General features: G+C 27.5%; 3 protein-coding genes across 8 annotated transcripts; 1 reads left to right on the top strand and 2 right to left on the bottom strand.

Annotated features, from left to right (window-relative positions):
* Positions 1-1,778: 1,778 nt before the first annotated feature.
* On the bottom strand, positions 1,779-11,350 carry LOC132946296 (uncharacterized). Of its 2 annotated transcripts, XR_009664693.1 has the most exons (10): positions 11,101-11,350; positions 9,428-9,815; positions 9,149-9,369; positions 9,012-9,081; positions 8,351-8,915; positions 8,146-8,289; positions 7,766-8,071; positions 6,700-7,092; positions 3,778-3,875; positions 1,779-2,714 (listed from the first exon to the last, which is right to left on the bottom strand). XR_009664693.1 is itself a non-coding variant. In XM_061016211.1 (9 exons), exons 2-8 carry the CDS (start codon positions 9,766-9,768, stop codon positions 6,718-6,720), a joined length of 2,022 nt encoding a protein of 673 aa, XP_060872194.1. In that variant the 5' UTR covers positions 9,769-9,815; positions 11,101-11,350; the 3' UTR covers positions 1,779-3,875; positions 6,700-6,717. The 2 variants fall into 2 exon arrangements, 1 of the variants encoding a protein (XP_060872194.1); XM_061016211.1 differs by having other exon boundaries at positions 1,779-3,875.
* A 404-nt stretch (positions 11,351-11,754) lies between these two features.
* LOC132946299 (pre-mRNA-splicing factor Syf2) lies at positions 11,755-14,714 on the top strand. Of its 3 annotated transcripts, none has more exons than XM_061016218.1 (6): positions 11,755-11,862; positions 11,951-12,094; positions 12,172-12,278; positions 13,242-13,382; positions 14,128-14,420; positions 14,498-14,714. In XM_061016218.1, the coding sequence occupies exons 3-6, from the start codon at positions 12,210-12,212 to the stop codon at positions 14,661-14,663; spliced, it is 669 nt and encodes a 222-aa protein (XP_060872201.1). In that variant the 5' UTR covers positions 11,755-11,862; positions 11,951-12,094; positions 12,172-12,209; the 3' UTR covers positions 14,664-14,714. The 3 variants fall into 3 exon arrangements, with proteins under 3 accessions (XP_060872201.1, XP_060872200.1, XP_060872199.1); XM_061016217.1 differs by having other exon boundaries at positions 11,771-11,862; positions 11,948-12,094; XM_061016216.1 differs by having other exon boundaries at positions 11,819-12,094.
* LOC132946297 (uncharacterized) lies at positions 14,703-25,603 on the bottom strand. 3 transcript variants are annotated; one of them, XR_009664694.1, is made up of 9 exons: positions 25,113-25,589; positions 20,280-20,435; positions 19,522-20,203; positions 19,245-19,384; positions 19,077-19,164; positions 17,979-18,068; positions 17,685-17,894; positions 15,652-15,714; positions 14,703-15,503 (listed from the first exon to the last, which is right to left on the bottom strand). XR_009664694.1 is itself a non-coding variant. In XM_061016213.1 (9 exons), exons 2-9 carry the CDS (start codon positions 20,388-20,390, stop codon positions 15,481-15,483), a joined length of 1,299 nt encoding a protein of 432 aa, XP_060872196.1. In that variant the 5' UTR covers positions 20,391-20,432; positions 25,113-25,603; the 3' UTR covers positions 14,703-15,480. The 3 variants fall into 3 exon arrangements, 2 of the variants coding, with proteins under 2 accessions (XP_060872196.1, XP_060872195.1); XM_061016213.1 differs by having other exon boundaries at positions 17,793-17,894; positions 20,280-20,432; positions 25,113-25,603; XM_061016212.1 differs by having other exon boundaries at positions 17,793-17,894; positions 25,113-25,601.
* Between the last annotated feature and the right edge of the window lie 8 nt (positions 25,604-25,611).

Genomic DNA, 25,611 nt, shown 5'->3' on the forward strand with positions numbered 1-25,611 from the left:
TTTTATTTTTGTGTCTGTCATCACCTTTTAGGACAGTAAAAGTGCTTGGATTTTCTTCAACAGTAACTTTTCTGATAGGAAAGTGAATCTAGTTGGTACTTTGGGGGGTCAACAGTATAAGTTTCCCAGTAGTTTTCAAACGCGACGTGAAAAACAAAAGAAAAATTAAGGAAAAACTTATTTATTTACTTTTTTTTTTAGTTATGGCACATTTTCTTAGCTGGTCAATCGAAATAGGTACTGAGACAATATCTGTTTATAGTTATAATGAAATGAAAAAAATTAATTAATACATCTTAGAAAACCGCTTTCAAGTAAATCACAACGAATTTAAATATATTTCCAGAAATCGAATATAATAATTAACAGGAAAGTGAATATTGATACTCTGTTAACATATTTTACTAGTTATAGGTACATAATATAGTACCTACTATGAACACATATTTTACACGACATGGATGGCGGATGCACAATTTTTTACTGTATACCAAAAACGAAAATCGATGACCAAAGAGTTAAAACAAATTCATAATGTTTTAGTAAAAAGTTTTTAACAAATATAGGATTTTTGAAAATATCAAAAAAAAGTAATAAAGAATGATAAGTTGACCAATAAACGCTAAAAAAATACCTACCTAAAATTAAAAAAATTCATAAAATGCAAAAAAGATTCTAAATTGAGTACGTTTGTTAGTATCTATACTAGAGCTCTGCACGGTCCGTATGTCACGGTTCTTATAGACCGGACCGGACTGATCCTTTTTAACAGAGACCAGGACTGGACCGGACCGATAAAATAAAAATTAAGCCAGACCAGACCGGACTGATAAATTTTAACAAAGACAAGACCGGACCGGACCATGCCGATAAAATAAAAATGAAGCCAGACCGAACGATTATTTTATTATAATAATGATTTTTATTTTTAAACGTAATATAAATTATATGTAAAATTATAATATTAAATTAACGTTCAAAATGCAGATCACTATAGACCGGACAATATTGACCTTATATAAATTTGATGGCGGACCGGACTGGACCATTTTTTTTTTTAAACAAAGAGACTGAACCGGACCGAATCACATTAAATTTCAATACACAAAGACCAAAAAAGACCGAACCATGGTCCGGTCCGGTCCAGTTTGGACCAGTCTATACCAGACCGTGCAGAGCTCTAGTACCTACCTAATAATTTTTTTTAAATGTTAATTGGTACATTTGATTAAACCGCTTTAATTTGATTTTTATCTATTATCGTCATTTTTAACAAATCCTTAAAGAACAAAATTTGATGGTGTCATGTCTAGACTACGTGCTGGGCGCTGGCTATTGAATTTTCAAACTTTGTGTACCCGCCCACAAATAAATCCGTAAATAAAGAAATATGACTCAAAAATCAAAATCGACTAAATTTGCAAAAATATGTAACATAAAATTACAGATTTGGATTGGTCGTAACATTAAATAAATTTCAAATTTGTATCTCGTTGACATTTTTTTTCTTTTCAACATACAAAACAATATTATGTTAAATATTGTATGAATATATTTTTATTTATTTTATAATTCTAACATATATATTTTAGATGAGCGGAGTGCAACAGTTTTTATTTTATATCTAAAATAGAAAAAATTTGAGTTACCTAACATAAAAAAAATGTAAGCCACACTATATCTAAAAGTAAAATATTTATACATATCTATTATCGGTCTAATATTTATCATTATTTATTATAAATCAACAATTTTCAGAATTTAAAAAAAAAAAATCATTTGGTTTTGTGAATATTTTATTTTTATGGACGCCATGTATAAGTAATAATATAACAAATGTATGTAAAAATATCATTTAGTAAATAAATTATTAGTACATTGTTTATCCAATAATATAAATCTAAAAAAGTGATTTCCTATAAAGTATAAAATGTATAATAGGTATTACCATACATTTACAGGTATACATTTACATTTAGTGTTTTTTTTTTCTTTTAATGGTGTACATTTTTTTTGTATATACTATTTAATATTTTTGACAAAAAATGTATCAGCTATCAAACTTACAACTTACTAAATACTAATCATAATTATTCTTATTCATATTATTCTATTGGACTTTTGGATTTTGGGTTTAAAATAAAAATAAAAATGTAGGTATGAATTTAAATTATATTTTTTATTTTAAAACGAACTTAAGAAGACGCTGCACCCGTATGTGTTGTCTCCGTCTTACAAATGTAAAACATAGCAAAAATTGTTTTGGCGCGGGAAAAAACCGAGGCTACAGTAATTACTAAGAAACAAAATTTTCACCACATGAAAAGGAGAACTTTAGCTATGAAATATTGGTTTTATTTTTCGATATCGGAACTTCAAAAAAGTTATTTGAAAAACACAGAAAATAATGGATTTTGAAACGATAAGACTTTTTTCGTACAAGTTATATCATATAAATAAAAACGATATATCACAGATAATGTTCGGAATTATATTGTATATCAATTTGGATTCTTAAATATCACTATACAGCCTGAGTGGTTCGATCCCGCTCAAAACAGTTGTTGCAATGTTGTACATTTGTAAGACGGAGACAACACATGCAGGTGTAGCGTCCACTTAAGTCCAATATTTTAATAGTACTTACATGTGCCATAAAACAGTAAAATATAAATGGTTGATGTAAGATGTTCATCAACAAATCACCACATGAACTAAAATTAAATTTTTAATAAGTCATTAATATTTAATTATGATACCCTAATTCTATAAAATAAATAATAAAAATAAGTTGAAAATATGATTAAATGCCTAAGGCCTAACTGAATATTATTTCAGCCCTTAAAAAAATATATAGTTAGAATATTAACATTTTTCTTTAATATTAAAAAAATGCCTTTAAAGGATCATATTGTAATAAGTGATAACTGTAGTCAATCGCAAGATTGCATTGAAAAACTAGTAGATAACTTGCAAAAGCCATTTTTTACAAAAAAACATTTTTCAACACATAATTATTTAAAAAATTATCATTTTGAATACATAGAATATGCAAGGAGTATTTGACTCTACATTTTCGTCCTTTTGGCACTACTACATGGCTTTGTTGAACACTGTATGATAATATAGTGGCGTACACTTAATGTGGGTTTTAGATGGTCACAAACCTTTGAAAACCTAGATTGCCGTTTTTGAGTTACAAAAATTGTATTTATTTTGTATCATACAAACGTAATTGTTACTATTGAATTGGAGGGGAAAAAACTAAAAAAACAAGAACTTTTATTGTGATTTACAAATTACCTACATTAGTATAAAAATTCACTGATTTGAAATGTTTTTTATTTTTAAATCAATTTTATGAAAATCCTGTATACGCCACTGGTATGACAAATCATTTATTACAATAAAAATAATTACAATTTAATTTCTAAACACATTACTAACAAAAACACAACAAAATATAATAATATTGCACATTCATGACGCAGTATAATCTACAATATTGACTTAAAATATATAACACAATATTTAATAAAGTAATGATTCAGTTTTTAATTAGAACTGTTTATGTTAGCATAGGCCAACTGACATTTAAAATTAGAAAACTATAATTAATATATATTCCCAATACTTTGATCAATATTTTTTGTCAAAATTATCACAGAAAACAATAACTTTAAAGTTTAAATATTATAAAAAAAATACTGATGTGAAAATTCTTAAGCCCATTTTTCATTTAGGCTGGTAAATCATAGGTAATAAAAATATATTTACTTTTAGTCTGAATAGTAAAATATGGTTTGATATTTCTTATTTAATATTATATCTAATAAATATTTGTTCTGTATGGACCCTGCATTCGTGACCTTCTCCTTAAAATATAAAAAAAACAATATATTAATTTATAATTATAATAATATAATGAATATATAAAATATGTGTTTTACATGCACATTGCACATGTAAATTAAATATTTATAAGTATATGTAATACGGATGTGGTACGAAACATCGACAGGCTAGAATGTTGACAGTTGAAATATCGAAAAGTACAAAATATCGACAGATTAAGAAGACGTTACATTTGTTGTCTCCGTCTTACAAGCTCATAACATAGCAATCTGTACGCTCAGCAGAACGCGTTTAGCTCCATTAGTTTAAAAATTTGAGTGAATTGACTTATTATAAAATTTAAAGGTAAGGTAATATTATTATCTAGGAAATCTCATCGGCTTTTTATTATACTTTAATTTTAAAGCGAGTTATGAGTATTTTAAGTATTTTAATATACTAAAAAGCTTACAACATTTCCTAGACAATATTAGGTTAATTTTAGATTTAAATTTTACAACTGAATGTTGAAGTTAGCATTTTCTATACACCATGGAATTTTCAAAATATTTTGACTTGTTTTGAGATTTTTATGAACATTATTAGTTTTAAATTTTTTTAGTGTTTTTACTATAAATATCAATAGTATTTTATTCGTTTGGTCAAGTAGCTTGAAAATTTAATACAAGGCTCCTAATATTACAATGACAGTTGAAAAATATTAAAAATACATAGACTCAATTTTTTTTTCTTAGCATTTAAGTTCCCATTTTGACAAAATACGTAAAAATTACGAAAATGTGCAAATAATTTTGAATTAGAAATTCATAAAAATTTCTTTTATTAATATTTGAAAACTGAATGCAAGATTCTTCATAAGTTTGTCTACCTTTATCAAAAAAAAAAAAAAAATGTCTACAAGCAAATCAAATTAAATGTTTATGAGGGTTTGAAGTTCATATTTTTAAAATATTGGATATTCACTCGATTACTTATATGGCAATTTTCTTATTTTGTTGCAATTTAAAAACAAATGACTGTAGATACTTGAAATGTACACATATATTTGTTTTATCAATTCATATACTTGATAATATTTTCAAAATATTTAGATTGGATTTCAGCTGTTTACGGACAATTTTAATTTATAATTTTTTTTTTCATTAAATGTCAATAAAATAGGCGTTTTGTAAACTTGTGTTCCCGTAAATGCACAATATACTATGTGATCACTTTATCATTAATAAAATGTTTTATTTGATTTTTAATAAACTCAATATTTAACTTACAGTGCTCAAATCTAATTTGGCACTGTATACAATGCATGGAAAATGTTAACTTATTCCAACTATGCCCTTAAAAATTGTGTATTGTGCACAGTGCCCTATTTCCTAGTTTGCCCGTAACATGAATACAATATTTAGATTGAAAAAAAATTAAAATATTAGCTACATTTGAACACATACAGATTAGTCAAATGATTTATGTTCAGTAATGGTGTAATAATGTAACTTATTATATTGTGTTTTATCATTTAAATAATATATCATAATTGTTAATTATATAACAGAGGTGGCCAAACCACAGCTCACATCTTAACATTTTTACTAATATAATAATAGGTATTATTTCTTTTCTTGCTCATAATGTTATTTTTCATTATATTATGTGGCTCACAACTCTTATTCCTGGCCACCCTTGTTATATAACATACATTATATAATAAAGGTGAATCAATAATTATAAATAAGTAGTACATGCAGGGTTGGGTAGTATCAAAGGTAGTATCTTGTATCTTGATACATAATTTCAAGTATCATGTATCATGATACATTTTATACTAGCATCATGAATCTTTTTTTGACACGAGATACTACTATATACTACTATAGTAAACATTTGTACTGAATAGTTTTAAGAAATTTGATTTCGATTTGCAGGACATTCAAAACTTAAAATAATTTAACAATGTTATAACTTGTAAGATAATTTGAGAAAAAAAATTCAATTAAGGTACCCATAATACCTATCTTTGCTTACAGTCATAAGGATAAGAACTAAACTAGAATTTTCATTCTTATAAAATATGAATCTTCTACCTAGGTATAAGTGTAACCGTGTAGATTTCTCCACATAAAATAGAAAATAAAATCAAAAAAATTACAGATAAGCTAACTAAACTAACTATAACAAATTTAATTTATATATTCATTTTTACAGTATAACACATTAACACACATGTAAGTATTAATTAAGATGTAATTTTTATGTGATTTATTAATTTTGGTGTAATGTACCTATACGTAAGGTATAACGAGTTGTATTATTTATGACATGATTTTACGATTTGAATTATGTAATTTATAAATAGGGATGTATTTGTTATAAATTTATAATGTGTATTGACTTAATGTATTATTAATATTTATAACTTTTTAAGTATTTATGTATAGACGTTTAATAATTAATAAAATTCAGGCCCCACAATAAAAAAAGCTGTGTAGATATTAATTTGTTGGCCATGTGTAATAAAAATTTTTCCATACACATAGGTAAATATAGTTGGTTAAAAGATTAAAATGGAAAACATTCTAAATAGTAAATTGGTACTATATAATACTAAACGTTTCCAAAACAATATCTTTTGTGATGAATAACTTTCCAAAATAATGTGTATCCGTAAAGTATGTTGTATATAATAAAAAAATATTCAGCCAATTATCTACAATCCAAGTAAAATATTTTGTAGGCATGCATTAGGAAACTAATTTTTAAATGTTCCTCTGACAAAGTAAAATGTAAACTATTAACTATAATTAATGTTATGAAGTGTAAGGTATGTCTTATAAATATTTTTTATATTACCAGTAATTGTAGTAAACTTTATATCAACAAGAAGTCTTTGAATGATTTTAACGACTTAAGCTGTTTGCGTAGTGCTGATATAAGATCAGTTGGTTGCACTAATAATGATATGTCTAATCCGACTGCATTCAGACGGTCTCTAACTTCAGTTTCTTTAAACAACAAGTTTAATGGCCGAGAATTTATCTCTGTTAGTGTCCAAGAAGTAAATGACAATCCATCTAAAGTAGGAGTGCGAGATGATAAGCCATGAGCAGCAGCTAAGCTATTCGGCAGTATATCTTTAATTTCAGCTGTACCCCCTTCTTGAATGATTCCAAGGTCTTGGCCTTGCTCTTGTCGACGTACTACAAATACTCGTCCACAAGGAACACGCCTAATAATTAATTCAACCTGAAATTACATAGTATATAAGTTTATATAATTGTTTATCTATTATCAATCACATTAAATAGTACTCAATGTTAACAAATGTTGAACATACAGTAGAAACTCGATAGTCTGGACTAATTAAGCTATTATTATACAGCAATGCCAATCCGTGGCCTGCCAAAGCCTTAGAAGTGGCCAGAGACAATGATTTAACGAAATATTGCACTGTAAAAGGTTAAAAGTGTAAAATGTGTATAGGTAAAACCCTATAAATAACCCATAGGTATATAGGCACACAACAAGTATGTACAATATACTAATTAAATATTGAATTTATATTAGAGGTCGCCCACACAAAGGCAATATTTTACTTATGTTGCCAGTCGAAGAAAAGTGTTGTACATCACTAATACAGTGAAGAATACATAAGTAATCTGTCAACATTTTTTGAAATAAAAATTGAGAGCACAACTTAAAAAGTTATTTTTTTACAATAAAATCTATTCCTCAAATTTATAATAAATAATGGATTTCTTTTTGTCATTTTTATCAGAACTACTGTGGAACAAAATTTATTTATCATTTGAATTCTCTCAAAAAAACCTCCAATCCAGGAATCCTGACCAAACTTGGTCTGAATTTGTCCTGACTATCGAGATTCTATTGTACTTATATAAAAAACAATGATATTAACATAAAGACTTGGCCATGCTCGTATTAATTTATGAGCATCTGTTGAACATGATACAGGTTTTCCAGCGACACTCAACAATTGATCGCCTAAATGTAAAGCATTATGCAACATTGGATGTTCTTTTTGTTTCCATCCAGCAATCCAAACAGTTTGAAAGACATCAACCAAAGCAATAGTATTAATACAATCTTTACGTCTCAATTGTAATCGTACGCCAGCAAGATGGGACATTTCTTTTCGTAGTTGTAGGACTTGCTTTTCACGAACAGTTAATCGACTAGGACTGAATAAATCTCTGTTTTCTGTCTACATTAATCAGATAAAAAGATTAAATTATCATATAATGATAATGTACATTGTTGGATTCACAAACAGCTTACGGGGGTAAATGGTGTTGGAACTGGCTGTAACATATTGTGTGTGCTACTATTTACTGCTACACGGATTCTATCAGCTCCTAATGCAGGATGTGAACTGTCGCCATTAACTTTTCGACGAGCGCCACGACCTCGACCAATTGGTAGCTAAAAAAAAAAACATTTTTAATACCATTTGTGTAAAATTTTAAAAGTAGTTCAACTTTACTTGAGATCTTGTTGGTAATATCGCAATATCTGCAGGTATTGAATTGGATAAAGCCGGTGGTGGTCTAGACTGCATAGCGGTAGGTAATATTAAATGCTCATAATTACTAGTTACTTCTTGATCAGTTGTCGGAGGTATAACATCTTGTCTCTTTGGCCTTCTTCTATGCCAACCATCTTCTAGTTCAGCAGTTCTGACTTTAATTCGTTGACCTTCATTTGGCACTTCACTGGTAGATCTTTGTGGCATATCATCAACATGTGTTGTTCTATCACTAAATTCTGAATGACTGCTAGACCTAGCACCACTAACAGATTCTTCTAAAATCGCCGCATTCCGAACTTGATGGTGTCTACTAGACTGTCTTGGAGAAGCAGCAACATTTTCAGATGTAGAACTTGATGATCTACTAGGCCTAGGAGAATTTATTAATGGTTCAGATGATGTTTGAGATGGTTGCTCATTTGTTTGGTTTAAAACTTGTTCCATTTGATTAAAATTGAATACTTGATTATGATTTATTACTTCTACAATGGTAACATTATTCACTGGTTCACTAGGACTTCTAAAACAAATAAATGTATGATTTATAAATAAACGAATCGGAAAAAAAAACATATTTAGGTATTATTTTCTGTTACAAAATTGAATATTTACTCACATTGGATTAGGGCTAATAGGTGGAGTTAAAAAAGTTTGTTCAATTTCTGAAGAAAGACCATCCTCTGTACCTGACAACCAAATAATAATATTAATTTAAATAACACTTTTTGTTAAACATTTTAAGGAAAGCCACACCTATTGATTGAACTACTGAGACAACTGGTTCAACGCCGGGTAAAACATTTGTTGACAAATCACGTAATGGTGGAGGAGGCAGTGGAGAGTTAGGATCTCTAGTCGGTAATAGAGGGGGTCTAGACTCTGGTGGTTTGGTATAGACATTTTCTTTTGGTGACAATATATGCATTTCACGCAATTTCATATCCAAACCTTGAACCCAATCCATCATCTGATTCCTGTAAAGGTAAAATGTATTATTATACAAATAGTGAACAACAACCACCACATACTAACCATGAAGGAGCAGCTAAACGTACTACATCTGAAGTGAGGGTTATTACAAATTCATACTGGTACTGTTGTTGATGATCACCCGCCATCACTGGTAATGGACATATAGTAGCAGAAACATGGACGGTATCTGATAGTGGTACGGTATTGTCTGGGCGATGTGCAGCTGCTTTTTTTTGGTCTGCATAAAATTCCAACACTGGTTCTGTGTCATCGTGTATACAAAAAACAGTCCATAGTTTTTGTCCACCAGTGAGTTTCAGAGCAGACTTCTTGTCAATTCCAGCTGGTAGTTTTCTCAACCACGAGTTTTTGTGGATTTCTCTGAACTGCACTCCGCTCATTGTTAATTCAATAACAGTAGTGAATAGGTGGTGATAGCATGAAGAGACTAATATAGAAAACATTGCAAATAAATATTATACGTCGATAAGTGCTCGGGAGAGAGTGAAATGCTATTTGATTAACCATCAACATCAGTGGCGTAACAATAGGGTACCGATGGGCAAATGGCCATGGGCCTACGAGTATACAACAGTCAACAACTTTAAATTATAAAGAAAAAAAATGTCAATAATACTATTGAAAAAAAAAATTACTATTTAATTTTAATGTTAGGTATAATAGGTAATTGTTTTCTTGTTGTGAATTGATGTAACTATAATAATTCAAATTTATGATTTCCACTATTACAATTATAATAGTATGTACCTCTTACCTATGTGCTATGGATAAAATATTGAGATCAACAAGTGTGAGAAACTTAGCATTACTTTAAATTGAACAAGAAACAGCTCAGAAGATAAATTTTGTTGAAGATTGATGTATTTGAATTTGAGGAAACAAAAGCTAGAAAGAAGCAATTTTACGGTATACCAAACTTATGTAGGTATAATAGCCAATAAAATCTCCCAAAAATTAGATTTTTTAATTCTACACATGTTAATATTAAATTTAATACTTTATTATTACTAAAAAAGTCCCATTAGTGTTAGTTGTCTATATTTGATTATTATTAGTATACATTAAATTGTTAAAACATCATTTAAGTTTTGTATTACCTATTATTATATTTATTATTTTTATTTTTTAGTTCTAACACCCAAATGTAAAATATTATTGAAATGATAGGTATGTAATTGTTATTTATATTTGTAGCTCAGCTGTTGTCTCATGTTTTGTTGTATCTACATTTTATAAGGGCTATTAATGGCGTTGATCATACGATAAATAAATAAATAACATCATGTACCTACCTGTTATTTTAGTAACGTGTTTGTATATATAAATTCTATTTTGTAAATAATTTTTTTACTGTTTTTTTTTTAAAAAAATTTAATGACAAATTAATATAATATAACAGTAGAAGTCGCTTATTAGGTACACGGATAATTAGAACCGTATTAGAACATTGAAAATAAATCGGACAATTGAAACATGACAACATCGATTATTTGATCGTATTATTAAAAGGACGTCGTCTGTAAAATTAATAAACAATTAGAGCCTACTAGTTTTGTTTTTTTTTTTTTGCTACGGGCCTTGTAAATCCTAGTTAGGCTTAGGCCACCAACCAACATGGTAGAGCAACTAATTAATAATTAGCTGTCGAGTAATGACGAGCATTGTGTAAAAGTGGAACATATGTTTTCTCAAGTGAACAGGAAGGTACTTACAGTCATAACGTTGACTTCACAAATATATTTGCGATCGGATTTGACGGAATATCATTTTCTAGACGACGACGACGACTACGACGGCGTTCGCCATCGACTTGAAACGTCGCGACGTCCCACGCGCAATACGTTCGAATCCGTGAGAATCATTTGAATTTAAAAGATTATATCGATTTCGCGAACGAGATTTAATGAGAAAAGGAAAACGTCTTAACAGTCTGATTAATTAACTTGTTTTGTTGTTTGCGTTATCGTTTGATTAACAGATTTGTATCCGATACACTTATCAAAATGGCTGCACTGATAATATCTTTTTGATAATAATTTTTACGAAACGTCAAAGAATTGATAGGCCACGAAGAGGGAAGTGAGCCGGAATAGTAAAGAGAGAAAGACTGTACTTTATCACTACCTCTCATTCTGGCAGAGGTCTTATCATAAACTATAACACATACATCGAGATAAAGAATAACATTTCGATGAATACCACAGATATATAAAGTATACTTGATATTTATTCTGTGATGAATACACACAATAATTACCATGGACAATTATAGAAGAATTATAACTAAATAGTTATAATTCTTGATAATTAAATACATATATATATATATATATATATATATATTTGTGTTATATAACCTCAAAATATTTCGTTCCCGTACGATAAGCACAAATGGCCTTTCCATTCGACATGTCACGAAACGAAAAGATAACAGTCCGCTCGACGCTCTCCGCACAAAACAATATTATTATTACGTAAAACAGTTATTATAAACATCAACATAATGATAATATTATGATATCTCTAGCTAATAATTCATTATTTATATATTTTTTTAAGTAGGTTATCCACAGACGTGTTGTGCCTATCGCGGAATAAACAATAAACAACGAGCAATCACTGATCACTCTACGACGCATCGACAACATATTTTATAATATTCACCTTATCGATTCCAAAATACTGTAAACGAGAACGTGCCTTTGAGTAAGCGTAGTAATATTGTCGCACCATAATAGATTCCTATGGTCAATGATATAATATTATTGCTTATTCCGTAACAGACGCTGTACCCCGAGCGTGATATCTTACTCATTCAGCCATGAGCCAAGCTGTCGAAGCCAAACAAGCGGATCGTTTGAAGAAACTCAGAGACCTCCACATCAAAAGAGTAAATATTATTTCTCTTGATTACTTGTATAATTCAATAAGATACGAGTTCCGATCCATATAATATAATATTATATTCGAGTTCCGATGGTCCATACCAGATCTATCGACACATTCTATATTCCCACTATTCGTTCCAATTTTCTTGTGAATAATGAACAATGCATTCTCGCAGTATTACGGTATTTACGATTACCTGGTGCAATTGCACCACATATAATTATGGGGGGGGGGGGGCACTGGGTAGGTATCTGGTGGCCGGTTAAATCAAACGGTTTACTTAATACCTAATGTACCAATTATATTATAATTTACTAATCTCATTCTCTTATGGTCGTTACTAAAATTGGTGTTCCTTGAGTGTTCTGAATTGGTGGGTGGGATCGTTAAGAAATTCTGAGCCACTGCTTTCAATTATAATATTGTTATCAATTTCACTTATTCTATTTGTCTTATAACTATCTTATGAATTATTTAATATTTCATTTATCGTGTAAAAATACAACTGTCGTTTATATCTATTAAATAAAATTGACCATTGCTCCATTAAGAGGATGTCAGCGCACTATTTGTTTTCTCTCTCTGACCTACACGCAATGCTAAAACGCATTTACGCAGAATCATTTTTTCTATGTTTTTAAGTAATCTTAGAGATTAAACTTAAACCCATTACAAAAAAGATAGAGAATAATATTTGACTTTGTATTAGAATTTCTAAATAAACAAAAAAATGTTGTACATTTAATTGACCTTTAAATTGTTTTGAAACAATATTTAGACAAATTTATATGTCTCCCTCAAAAATATTATTTTTGTTGAAATACACAATACGTACAATGTATTTTATTTATTATATTAATTTTACTTGTATAGATTATCCCATGGCTAATATTTTAGCTCATTCATTTAATATTATTAAACAATTAAATTTAGTAGGTATTAATTCTTATTATATCTTACCCAGAATGAAGCCAGAGTGAACAACCATCAAGAAGTTGTTGAAGAAGACAAACAAATGAAGTTGCCGTCAAACTGGGAAGCAAGACAGAGGAAAGCAGAATGGCTTTTAAATGACGATAAACTGAGACAAGAGGCTAAAGAAAAAGTATGAAATTATTTATTGAATAGTTCAATAATTGTATTGTTAAAGGAGTATAAAACAAAAAACAAGTTTTTTTTTAATTTGAAGGAATGTTCAATTCTACAAAAAAAAATGGTATAGGTTTAACATTTCTACTTGCATTATTTAATAAGTTATGACTTAATTAGGAGTTTAAAAAATACGCGTTACGTCATTGGCCCGGATATGCTGTCATTGCCTACTTATACATCTAAAAATTGCTTGCTTCACACAATAATTTACTTTATTATGTATATTCTACTAAGTAATTTTTTTAATTTCTTTTGTACTTAAGTTAGGTTTTATGCATTAAAAACTTTGGTGGGACCAGAATTTGTCTAAAGTATTTAGTTGTTTTTGAAATATATAAAACCTTATATAATAAAAAATTTGTATTATGTACGCCTTGTAACAGGAGCTGCCACTTATCACGGTACATGGCACAACTGGCCCTAATCTCTCTTAGTATTTTTAATATAAAAAAAAAACTAAATGTTATACTGCAATTTTGATAATTCGTCTTTAGCACAAAAGTCCCACATTTATACGTAAATCAAGCATCAAAAATACAATTTTAAGACATGTAAATTATTGTGTAAAGTGAGCAAATTTGACACACTAATGAGGTAGGCAATTATATCTATCTCCTTAAATAATTATTTGAAAAAAAACATTTATTTTTTGTGTTGTGAGCTCTTTTAATATGTTTAATTGTTGTTAATGATTTAAGGGACAAGATTACAACCGTTTAAAACTTTTAAACATGACCGCAATGGAAGCAGATGCCATTGACAGAAAGAAAAAACGTCAAAATCCTGATCCCGGGTTCTCGGATTACGAAGAAGCTACTGCCCGCCAATACAACAGAATGATATCCAACATGAAAGTAGACATGGGCGCCTATCAAAGACAAAGAGATAGACTGGGCAATGCATTCTATGCGGAGGCGAACACTTATTTGCACGATAAAGTCAAAGATTCAAAAGAAGGAATTGACAATATGGTTGATGATTTGGAAAAGCAGTAAGTGTATAACTAATATTGTAAATTAAAAATAATAGTAATAATTTTAAGTGAAAATATTTGTTTTATTTTTTCAGGATTGCAAAACGTAACAAATTCAGTAGGAGGAGAACGCATAATGACGAAGCAGATATTGATTATATTAATGAGAGAAACATGAAATTCAATGCAAAATTGGAACGGTACTATGGAGAGCATACTACACAAATCAAACAAAATTTGGAAAGAGGAACTGCTATTTAAATTTAATACAACAATCATTTAATTATATGAATATATATATATAAAACATAAGTTTTTTTATTATATATATTGATTAATAACTTAGTACAACTTAGTTATATTAAAAACTAATTCAACAATTTATTGCATCAACCCATGTTCCAAGTCTTTTGTGTACAAAAAAAAAAATTATAATAATGCATTGGTCAAAGTTAAACAGTTGTATATAAGTGTCTTCTAAATGCCCATTATCGTATGTGAAAAAAATATAAATGTTTAATTGTTATAGTGTATGACGTATGTATAACAATATTTGTAATGCAATACTTAAACTTATAAGATATTTTAATTAAACAAGTCTTTATATTTAGCATATAAAAAATATTGCTTTTTGATACATTGAACTTTACAATTTTATACAAACAAATAATGTTTATTGATCTAATAAACATGTTTTGGTAAATCTTATACTTATAAAAACTGTGTAACTTTATCACTCGATTACATAACATTATTTAAATTTCAACTCGTATAAAAAGTATTTAATTTGATAGTTAACAAAATTTTTTTTTAACATATTATACAGGGTATATCTAGAGGATTGACAATTTAATTAACAGTATAATAATGAGCAATTATCAAATCATTCATAAATACCCATATACTCCGTACTAGGTACATGTAATGTAAAATATAATGCAAAATAAAAAAAATTAGCTCTATACTTTAACGTATCACATTAAGGCATTTAGGTTAAATTTAATTTCGTCCAAATAATTAACCAAAGACCACCGTTGATTGAGTTGATTGAGTTCAACAACCATCCGAAATCAATACTTCAATACAAACTTGTAGTTTTCCCTGTACATAAACCAAATATTTTTCATATAAGCATTTTAAATTAAAATATTATAACAACTTAAAAGATTTTGTTCAGTGATAGCATCTGAGTGACACAAAATCACTGTAAAATCTAGAATGTTGCTCGATAATGATGTCCGTAACTCACTCTGATGATTTAATCGATGAGTAACTCTTACATGAATATTTCCAGGATATGGCTGTGGTTTTCCTACAAAATAAAATAAACATTTCCTCGAATAAGAAATTGAACCAACATAACAATTTAGTATAAAATATAAAATTATATTTGTAAAAATATGTACACAACTCCACTAAACATAAAAGAATAAACAACATTGTAATACTGTTTTTAAAAATATTTTTAACAGACTGTCACTTCAAATCCATCATCAGTATCGGTACTAGAGTTGCGCTAACATAATAATAATAAACCAACAATGAAATGTTTGATACAATTGAAATTACCTTCAATATGCAAAGTTTGTCTACTCATTAAAGCCTATAGCTGTGGTCTGTGTTGTGAGGCAGAACTTAAAATAAACTAAAAATAATTATACCTAAATTAACAATATTTTTCAATTAATTTATACATCACATTATTATCTATGAAATTTAAGCTTTGAAAATTCAATGTAAGATTCCGCTTATGTTTTCTTACATTCAACAAAAATAAAAGTTTACGGAGTCGAATTAATTTTTTTACAAGCTTTTGAAGCTAGACATTTGATATTCTCTCATAAATTAACAAATTCTCATACAACAATTTTCATATTTTGTCATTGTTCAAAAACTAATAACCATAGGTACTAAACATTTCCATCGAATGTTTATTTTATAATTTTATAAACATGGTAAAATTTTGACTTATTTTGAGTTATGTATAGACATTTTAAATTTTTAAATTTTTTTATTATATAAATGTCAATAAAATTGTATTTGTTGGGTCAAAAAACTTTAAAATGTAATACAAGGTTCCTTATAAGTTGTTATAATGGCTGTTGATAAATATTAAAGATCCATAGGCACAACTTTTTTTTATAAGAATTTAATGTCAAATTTTGACAAAATATTAAAATATTTTGTATTTATTGTAGTTTAGTCATAAAATTATAAAATGTTAAATTTATATAACTAAGGATTAAAAATCTAAAACGATGATTTTCATAAATAGTTTATACTGTAACCAAAAAATCTAAAAAATATATAAACAGTTAATTTTTACAGTAAAAACTTAATTATTTTACGTTTAAATTCGGTCGAAATTACATATTAAAACAAAGAATTACGATTTTAGTTACTCTGTTGTAATTTAAAAGTATTATTCGTGGATATATTAAACTTTTAGAGTAAAATTATTAATATATTTTGTACACACAATGACATTTTCAATTGTTAAGTTTTAGGCAAAAATGAAGTTAACCTACTGTTGCACTAACAGTAAGAAATGCATAATAATAAAATTAATTACTTTTATCACAATAATATCATCAAATACACTTAGTAATATTATAGGATAACAGAAAGTCTTCGACACAGAATCGTTATTAGTCTACAATGAATTTATATCATTTAATTCAAATGTAACACTATCCGTTACAGTGACTCTTTAGACATCTGATGTACAGCTGAACGTTTCCCCTTTCCCCGCTTTTAATAATATATATTTATTTTTTTTTTTGTAAAAATTATTTGTTTTTATTTTTTGTACAGTAATTTTAATGGCAATTTTGAAGGATACAACTAGTTAAACATTTTTATCTTTTTTCACTATTTTAAGTTCATTAAGTAATTCACAGGACCAAAATAGTGATAATGTTAGCGTAACGCTAACACGACATCATTCATGATACCAAACATGGCGATACCGATGACGGATTGACAATCAAACTTTATAAGCTTCTATAAGAAAATATGTTGAAAAAGTACATCTCAAATAACTAATTTCAACGTAAGTAAAAAAAAAACGAAAATTCATATGAATTGTTAAAAAATAAAATGTTGTTCACAAGGTATTAAATTTCTTATGGAAAAATTAAACAAATTGTTTTAGTGTTGCAATATTTAAAATTCTTAAAACAGTTATAACTTATATTTTATAAGACTTCTTATCCACTTTTGTATTCCACATAATATATGTTCAACTACAATTAAAACAGTTAGTAATGTTAAATTTCTCACCATCACACACTGCAAAAAGTTTCACTCATGTTAAGCATTGTCTTGTTAAATTGGCGGTTAATTTGGTGCACATGGGAATATTGTTGTTCACAACTGATGATGTAGTACCTAGATCGAAACGAGCCATATCACACTGTTCACATCTTGGCAATATTGGATGATTTTGGAATGTGCACATAGGACAAACCCAGTTTTGGGTTTCTGAATGTTCTACAAAATATACATTTTAGCAATTAATTTCATAATTCAAATTCATAAGTAATTCATTAAATGATTGTAGTTAATTTTTCTAACCTTGATATTCTTTGCGCATTTTCCCAAAAGACACCTTTTGTCCAGTATAAATTTTATTATAAAATTGTTTATTTGTTTCTTCCGATGGAACTATAATAATAAAATAAACATTAATTGTATTTTCAAGACAGTTCAAGTACATATTTTTAGATAATAAGACAATAGTATCTTCTTTAACCAACTTTTCTTAATTTTTAAATATAAATTTATTTTAAATAAATTACATCATAAAATAATAATAAAGTATGACAAAAATTATAATACTGTGCATAATATTCAGTTTCCTAATTAATGAAAACTTTGGTCGTTGGATGTTGTAAATATTAGTTTTTATATTGGTCCAATATTAGCTAGATCTGCTATAAATTTGTTTCATTTAAATAACATTTTTGCTTTTAAATTGAATTTTTAGAGTTTCTTTTTTTTAATAATAATGGTGTTTTTTTAACTAATATATTACCTAAGTTCTACGCATTTAGAATATTTGATAGGTTGATATTTCTTTTTATACTGTATCATAATATCAACTTGGATGGATCAAATCTTGTAATGACTAATTGGCAATATAATATGGATAAGGAATTTCATGCCATCGACTTGACCTAACTAAAAGTGTTCAGTCTTTTGTGGCAACCTCTTTTTTAAAAATTTTTAGTGCATTTTTGCTTTGTTACAAGTGATCTATTTAATTTTTAAAAGAGCACAACATTGGAAGGGGTCAGTGCAAAAAACAAGTTTAATTTTTTGAGCTATCTTGCTTATATTCTTAACTTACAGAACTTAGTATTTCATCAATTTTATTCATTATAATATTCTCTTGAAACTATCTGGTTTTTGGCCAGAAAATAAGAAACCAGACAGCTCCAACTTCAATTGCGTTATATTATACTTAGATTTCCTACATGGATTATCCAATTTTTGGATTAATCTTGTTGTTGCAAAGATACAGTCATGTTTTTTCTTTACCTAATATTATTTTAACGAGATTTTTGATGAACATAAAATTGAACCTTCATTTGAACTTCTTTGATAACTCACTGACGTCACTGACTACTAAGTTATCAATCAAAAAATCAATAATTACATAATTCAACCTACCTCGATTCTCTGTAACTGTATCTACTTGAACAGTTAATTTGTTGCATTCTAATCGTAATAATTCAACATCATTTCTTAAACGTTCAATCTACATACACATAATACATATATATTAAAAAAAAAACAAAAATAATAATAATAACATAAAATCAAGTTTACTCTACATACCTTTCTGGAATACGAACGCCTTTTAGAAATATCTTCTTCCATCAATGCCACATTTTTTTTCATAATTTCTAGTCTTTGTTTTTCTGCTGATAATTCTAAAGCCAACTTCTGCTTTCGTTCTAATTGAGCATTAATTACCACTAAAATAAAGTTCACAAATTTATAACTTTATGCACACATCCTTTTAAAAATTATTAATTTAATAAACATGCAGACAATTTTAAATCAAGTAAAAATTACAATATAATATATAGGTATAATATTATTAAATACTAACTTTTAGTTTTCGGTAAAATATTATCAATTTGAACTGATCCAGGAATTTGAATATCAGTCATCCGATTAATAGATTTAATATTTGTAGGGGATACCATAACACGAGAAGTAGTTACAGTTGTTTCACCTTCAGGGTCAATACTTATATGAAGTCTTGATTGATAACAGTTTTTAGGATCAGTAGTTGGATCAAATGAACAAGCTGTATAAGTGAGTTCAGAACCTCCACCAGCTGATAAATCTAACGGAGGTAGAGGATCTTTAGTAGGTGTTCTCAAGGTGAGACTTACAGAAGTGAATGGTCGACACTGTGTATCAACAAAAGGCACAGAATCTAATGAAAGACAAGATTTGTGTCTATGCTCTCCTTGATGTTGCTGTGAAGGAGTTGATGGTGCAGAAATTGATGAACATTGACATCTATTTATATTAAAATCTATGTCTAAAATGTGTGTGTCATCTATATCACTTCTATTTGTATTTATTAAATCCTTTGAGTCATCAAACTGTTGTGGTCTATTTGAAAATTGTAATTTAGGCAAGGAAAGATTGTTTGGTGACATTTCAAGAGTTTTGGGTCTGTTCGCCATTTTATCTACAATATCAGATGGATAAGTTTGTTGAACGTAATTTTTCTGAACACTTTTTAGATTTGATACACAAGCTTCTCGATTAGTCGAATGCTGGAATAAAGAAAAATAATAACTGTTAATTTTAAGTAAATATAATAATGTGATTACTATTGATCAGTTTTCTCACCTTGAGTATACAATCAGAAACTACTTGATCTGGAACTGTAGGAAATTGCTGTTTGAGCTCATGAAACATTTGCATCACCGAGATCCTAGAATGTTTCCTATGTTCAGACATTATAGATAACTATTCAACAGCATTTCGATTATTTTTTTTTGTCTGCTGAAAATAATAAAATGGTATTAATTTAGTTTAAAAATGACACTATTAGTTGAATAAAGTAATAACAAATATGTTATCTTCAAATATTTTTTATATAAAAATCAATTATCATGGTGTAGTTGTTTTATCTCCTCAACAGTACTGGCCGTGACCATTTCAATCATACTAATTCATAAAATTAAACATATTTTGTATAAGTATATGAATATATAAATGATTATAGAAAATAATGTAAAATAATAATTTTAATTACTTCTTTATATGTATACAATATTTATATTTTTATTGTATGATGAAACAAAAATGGAAAAAAATACTAATGATAAGTGCCAAAAATTAAAAAAACACCTTACGGCAAACAAATCAACAGGTGGTTTTATAAAAATAGTATTTTTAATTTGTGATAAATGATAAAATTAGTTTTTAGTTGTCATAGAGTTCATAAGTAGGAACTGTTATATTTTTGACCTGCCATTTACAGATTTACACCTAAAAATAACTCTGTTCATGAATAGTTTATTTTAAATGGTGACGTTCGTCTTTTTGGACAATAATCTTCATAACATTAACACCTACAAGTATTTTTTATTACTCGTGATGATGTAATTTAAATTCAAACAAATAATTTGTACTAATAAGAATGGTTTTAAAAATGGTAATATATGTTATAGTTAAATATTAAAATTACTTAATATTTGTTTATTTTGTGACTGTATACCGTATAAGACTAGAAAATTATTTTTTAAATTATTTTTCTACCATCCTCCTTGAACTAAGACATAATTATTTAAGTCTAAATACAACAATTATTATATGGGTAACAACTACACACAATTTAACTTTAATACATCGGGTATATACTACCTAATATTTTTAATATAAATTAAATACCTATAAGGCACATTTAATAATAATATGTAATACAAATGTTCATTTTATTAAAATAATTATAATTATTATTTGTTTACATTATATTATCTTCTATAATAATAATAAATATGTACCTAATACAGCAATAAAATATATTTATTCAAATTAAAAATAATATATTTTAATATTTTGGCAGAAAATACACATAGAGCTTATTCCAAGAATTAGATTAAAACTGAATGAAGGTCGTTATGGAAAATAGCTGACATTGTATAATGTATTACCAACACTCAACAGCACACTCTAAAATAACACTTTTATAAATAAAAACTTGTTTCTATTCTACAAGAGAAAAGTTAGCTATTAATCTTGGAATATTGTTTAACAATAATTGTTAATTAGTTATAAATAGTAAAAGTTCTATAATATATAAATAGAATAAGTATAAATCATACCAAAATATGGTAAAATAACATTTACAATTATTTGTGTAACCCAATTAAGTTATTATAATAATATCACTTAATGGCACACTTGCACTAAATGACCATCCAAACAAAACAACTGACACACTAGCACAGTCACAATGACACAAAATTAAGTTTAAACAGAATAGCAATCTAAACAATTGGAATGGTATGTATGTTTGGTATAGGGCAGTAGTCAAGATAACAGAAAAGTAATATATAAAGTAATATGCATACTATAATATATTATTGTATGCAAGTAACTTTTAATGTTATTGATAATTTTCTAATATAAATAAATTTGTATTGTTTCAATATAGGTAATATAGGTATATGGTGTAAGAGAAAGACTTTCTGACAAATGAAAAATAAAAATTGATACTAGAGTTCAAAGCATGACTAAAATTATGAAAATTAAATAAATAATAAATAATTTTAGATTACTTGTCTGAAAATTCACAAAAGGAATATTTAAAAAAGTTATTATGTTTTGAATTAATATATTCTAAAAAAATTATGATATTTTAAAAAATAAACTACTTCACTTAAACAAATGTCCTTACCATCAACATTTTTCTAAATAAATGTAATTAAATACATTTTTATTTTCAGTAGGCACCTATTAAAAAATAAAAATATACAAATTTATATTGTACTTGTAACAAATACATCAATAAATTGTGTATAAAAAAATTTTAAATATTTATAAGAACAAAAATTATTTAATTTGTCATGACATTCTGTTACACTTTGTATAGACCCAAACTCAGAAGCACCAAAGTTATTTGAAACACGTATAACAAAGATCAACTTCTAACTGTCCAGACGCCTACATAACACTCTTTACACTACAATGTACCAAATAATAATATTTAACTATCATACCATTTCATTTTTTATTAGCATTATTTATTAGTTTACATTTATAGGTAAATAATTATAATCTTTATGATCCATTAGATTAAGAGGATTTAGTACGCAATTCAAAAGTAACTTCTAATCAGTAAAATATCAGCTTATACGAGTTATACATCTTAATATATATATAGGATCATTCACCAAACGTAGAACAACGTTCCCCGTGTATATTTTCAGTGGCACAGATATGTAATCCAGGTAGTGTATTTGAACTACCAAAAATCTTGGGATTTATGTAAATATATTTAGCCAGGGTAATTAATACTATATTACTAAAATAGGATGGTATTAACACTAGGCTTTGTGTCTTTCCCCCAGTTTTTGAATGATGTGGCTAGGCGGATGGGCCTTGTTTGAAATTGAACCACCATTTTTTTTTATGCTACCGTATATTTTACATAAGGTTGTAAGTGTAGGTACTATATAAATTCAGCAATTGATTATTGACAATCTTAACCCATTTACACTGATAATACAACCATGATCTTTCCAAATAATACATATATTATAATAAATGCTTAATAAGTAATACCACTGATAAAAAAATATGTCATGTTTGTAATAATTATCAATGATAATAGTGTAATTTCAATAGGTACTACAACTTATAGTAATAAACAGTAGTCAGATAATACTATAATAGTATCTATTCAGTGGCGGCATGAAAAGCTATTTTATTAAATGACTGCTTAATGTAAAAGTGGGAGTTGGTATCAGAAATGATAGACTCGTTGATAATTTAAGAACAAATGTATCTACTTCTATGAATTGGATTTGGTGGTGTAATGGTTGGCCATCCACATTAACATGAGAACAATTGGTGGGTGGGTACTTTATTTAAATAGTCGCTTGGTAGTAAAAAAAGTTCATGCTGCCCCACTACACTTTTTGTCTATAAGTAACATTTTACACAGAGACAAGTAAGTTACTAATGAGTGAATGTGTGTAAAGACGACCACATCACATACACCCGAGATATACCTGTATAATTAGTTATTTCTTGTAACAGGTGGTAGGTATCTACACTATTATTAAGTTTTAATCGAGGATTTAATTTATTATGGATAAAATTGAGGATAAAATAAAAATATATCAATATAACAGTATATCACATATTGTGAAACAATATGTGTTGAGAAATATTTAATTATTTAAATTAATTTTTCTCAAGACAAAAAATAATTAAATGGTCTGAGGTAAAGGTTTATATTACAATCTTCATTTAAAAGAAATTAATTTACCTATGATATTTGCCAGGCAGAACTAACCTTTCAGTGCCTCTGGTAGGTAGGTCTACCCAATAAAGTAATAACTGTACATCATTTTTTTTATACTATTACAGTTATATATTATTAGGTCCTATTTTAATTATTATGTACACGAAAATGTTCAAAACTCAAGTAGATAATGATCATGATCTGTGGAGGAAATGTCCCCAAAACTCGAAGATAAAAATATATCCTTGATTAATTCACCGAGAATGCTCTTATCTATTCATTGATATTAATTTATTCAAATTTTTATCCATCTAAATCTAAATTTGGACAAGTAGTTTCTTAGTTGTTGAACTGTGTGAACTAAGAATAATATCTAATTACATATCTAAGTATTTAAAAATATGGCCTATGTGTATACTTCAATTGGAAGTAGAAAATATTTACACTGTAATACCTATATTATTTATCCAATGAACGAATAATGTTGAAACAGAAATACTACAAGACCTGGTCGCTTGAATGAAGGAAGCATCCAGTAAAATTTCTTCAGAAAGTATACTTTTAATTTCCAAAAACTGAAATTAAAATGTATTTGCGAGTAAGCATACATGGTTAATTGCCCTGTCTAGTCTATATTAAATTAGAGGTAAAAGCAAAATATGTAGGTACAAGCCAAAACTAAATAATTTGATTTAAATACCTAATAAATTGTTTAGTATATTTTATAAAATTATTGATAATAAGTAGGTACCTACAAATAAAAATTTAATAACAAATAGGTACTTATTAGGTACACTTTTTTCTCTCTATAATTTACCTAACTATGAAAAAATAGATATGGGTACCTAATAGGTAGGTAATCAATAAAAACTCATATAATAATAAATAATATCCATTGCCGCCTAGGTAGGCACTTGGTCATAAAATAAATGTATGAAAACAAAGCAAAATTGTTAATTAGGTATTTATAAATTACATAATATTATTAAATTTATTGAAGAAAATTGATAAAAACAATGTATTAGGTAATATCGATTAATTAACTACAAATTATAGAAATAGTTTGAAATTTGCATAATCAATCAACTATAAATTGAACTATTCATTGAATAAATTTATTATTTATTTAATAAAATACTAATTCTAAGAGTTGGCTTGATACACAAAATCATTTTTTTTTTTAAATTTTAGATAAAATTTCTTACCTGGTTGGATATTATTGCTTGTTGTTTATTATCTGAAGTAACAGACGTACATTGTATTACATAAAATATCGTACGAATTATATGAACACGTACTATCGGTAAGCGGTAACGTGTAAAACGGGAAATAAAATTTTAATTACACCAAAAATATGTGTTTGTTAATTTAAAAGTAAGTCCGAAAATTGTGAAATTCTTAAAAGTTAAAACTACCATTCACCAACAAGTTCTTTTCGTCGGATTGTTTTCAATGTTTTCATTTTCTCAGCGGCCTTGAACTAAACAGATCAGATGGAAATCAGTGTGGGTATTCACATACAATACTTATACTTTATGGAATGCAAATCCTTCACCGATAAGACCGACAGACATGAGTACATGACGTGTGTGTGTGTGTGTGCGTGTGTGAGGAAGGGACACTGCTAAAAATAATCCATAATATTATAGCCGTGTCCCGTCGGTAGGGATTAGGATATTATTACTTAATAATATTATTGCGGTA

This window comes from Metopolophium dirhodum, chromosome 6, assembly GCF_019925205.1.
Source record: "Metopolophium dirhodum isolate CAU chromosome 6, ASM1992520v1, whole genome shotgun sequence".
In the NCBI taxonomy this organism is placed as follows: Eukaryota; Metazoa; Arthropoda; class Insecta; order Hemiptera; family Aphididae; genus Metopolophium; species Metopolophium dirhodum.

Bases quoted from the DNA above. Each gene is read 5' to 3' on its own strand.
- LOC132946296 (XM_061016211.1), bottom strand. From the start codon at position 9,768: ATGAGCGGAGTGCAGTTCAGAGAAATCCACAAAAACTCGTGGTTGAGA. The intron at 9,370-9,427 runs GTTAGTATGTGG...TTACCTTTACAG, and splicing joins CGTTTAGCTGCTCCTTCATG to GAATCAGATGATGGATTGGG. The intron at 9,082-9,148 runs GTGTGGCTTTCC...TTTGGTTGTCAG, and splicing joins CTCAGTAGTTCAATCAATAG to GTACAGAGGATGGTCTTTCT.
- LOC132946299 (XM_061016218.1), top strand. From the start codon at position 12,210: ATGAGCCAAGCTGTCGAAGCCAAACAAGCGGATCGTTTGAAGAAACTC. The intron at 12,279-13,241 runs GTAAATATTATT...TATCTTACCCAG, and splicing joins GAGACCTCCACATCAAAAGA to AATGAAGCCAGAGTGAACAA. The intron at 13,383-14,127 runs GTATGAAATTAT...TAATGATTTAAG, and splicing joins GACAAGAGGCTAAAGAAAAA to GGACAAGATTACAACCGTTT.
- LOC132946297 (XM_061016213.1), bottom strand. From the start codon at position 20,390: ATGTCTGAACATAGGAAACATTCTAGGATCTCGGTGATGCAAATGTTT. The intron at 19,165-19,244 runs GTATGTAGAGTA...ATGTGTATGTAG, and splicing joins GGCGTTCGTATTCCAGAAAG to ATTGAACGTTTAAGAAATGA. The intron at 18,069-19,076 runs GTAGGTTGAATT...TTATTATTATAG, and splicing joins TACAGTTACAGAGAATCGAG to TTCCATCGGAAGAAACAAAT.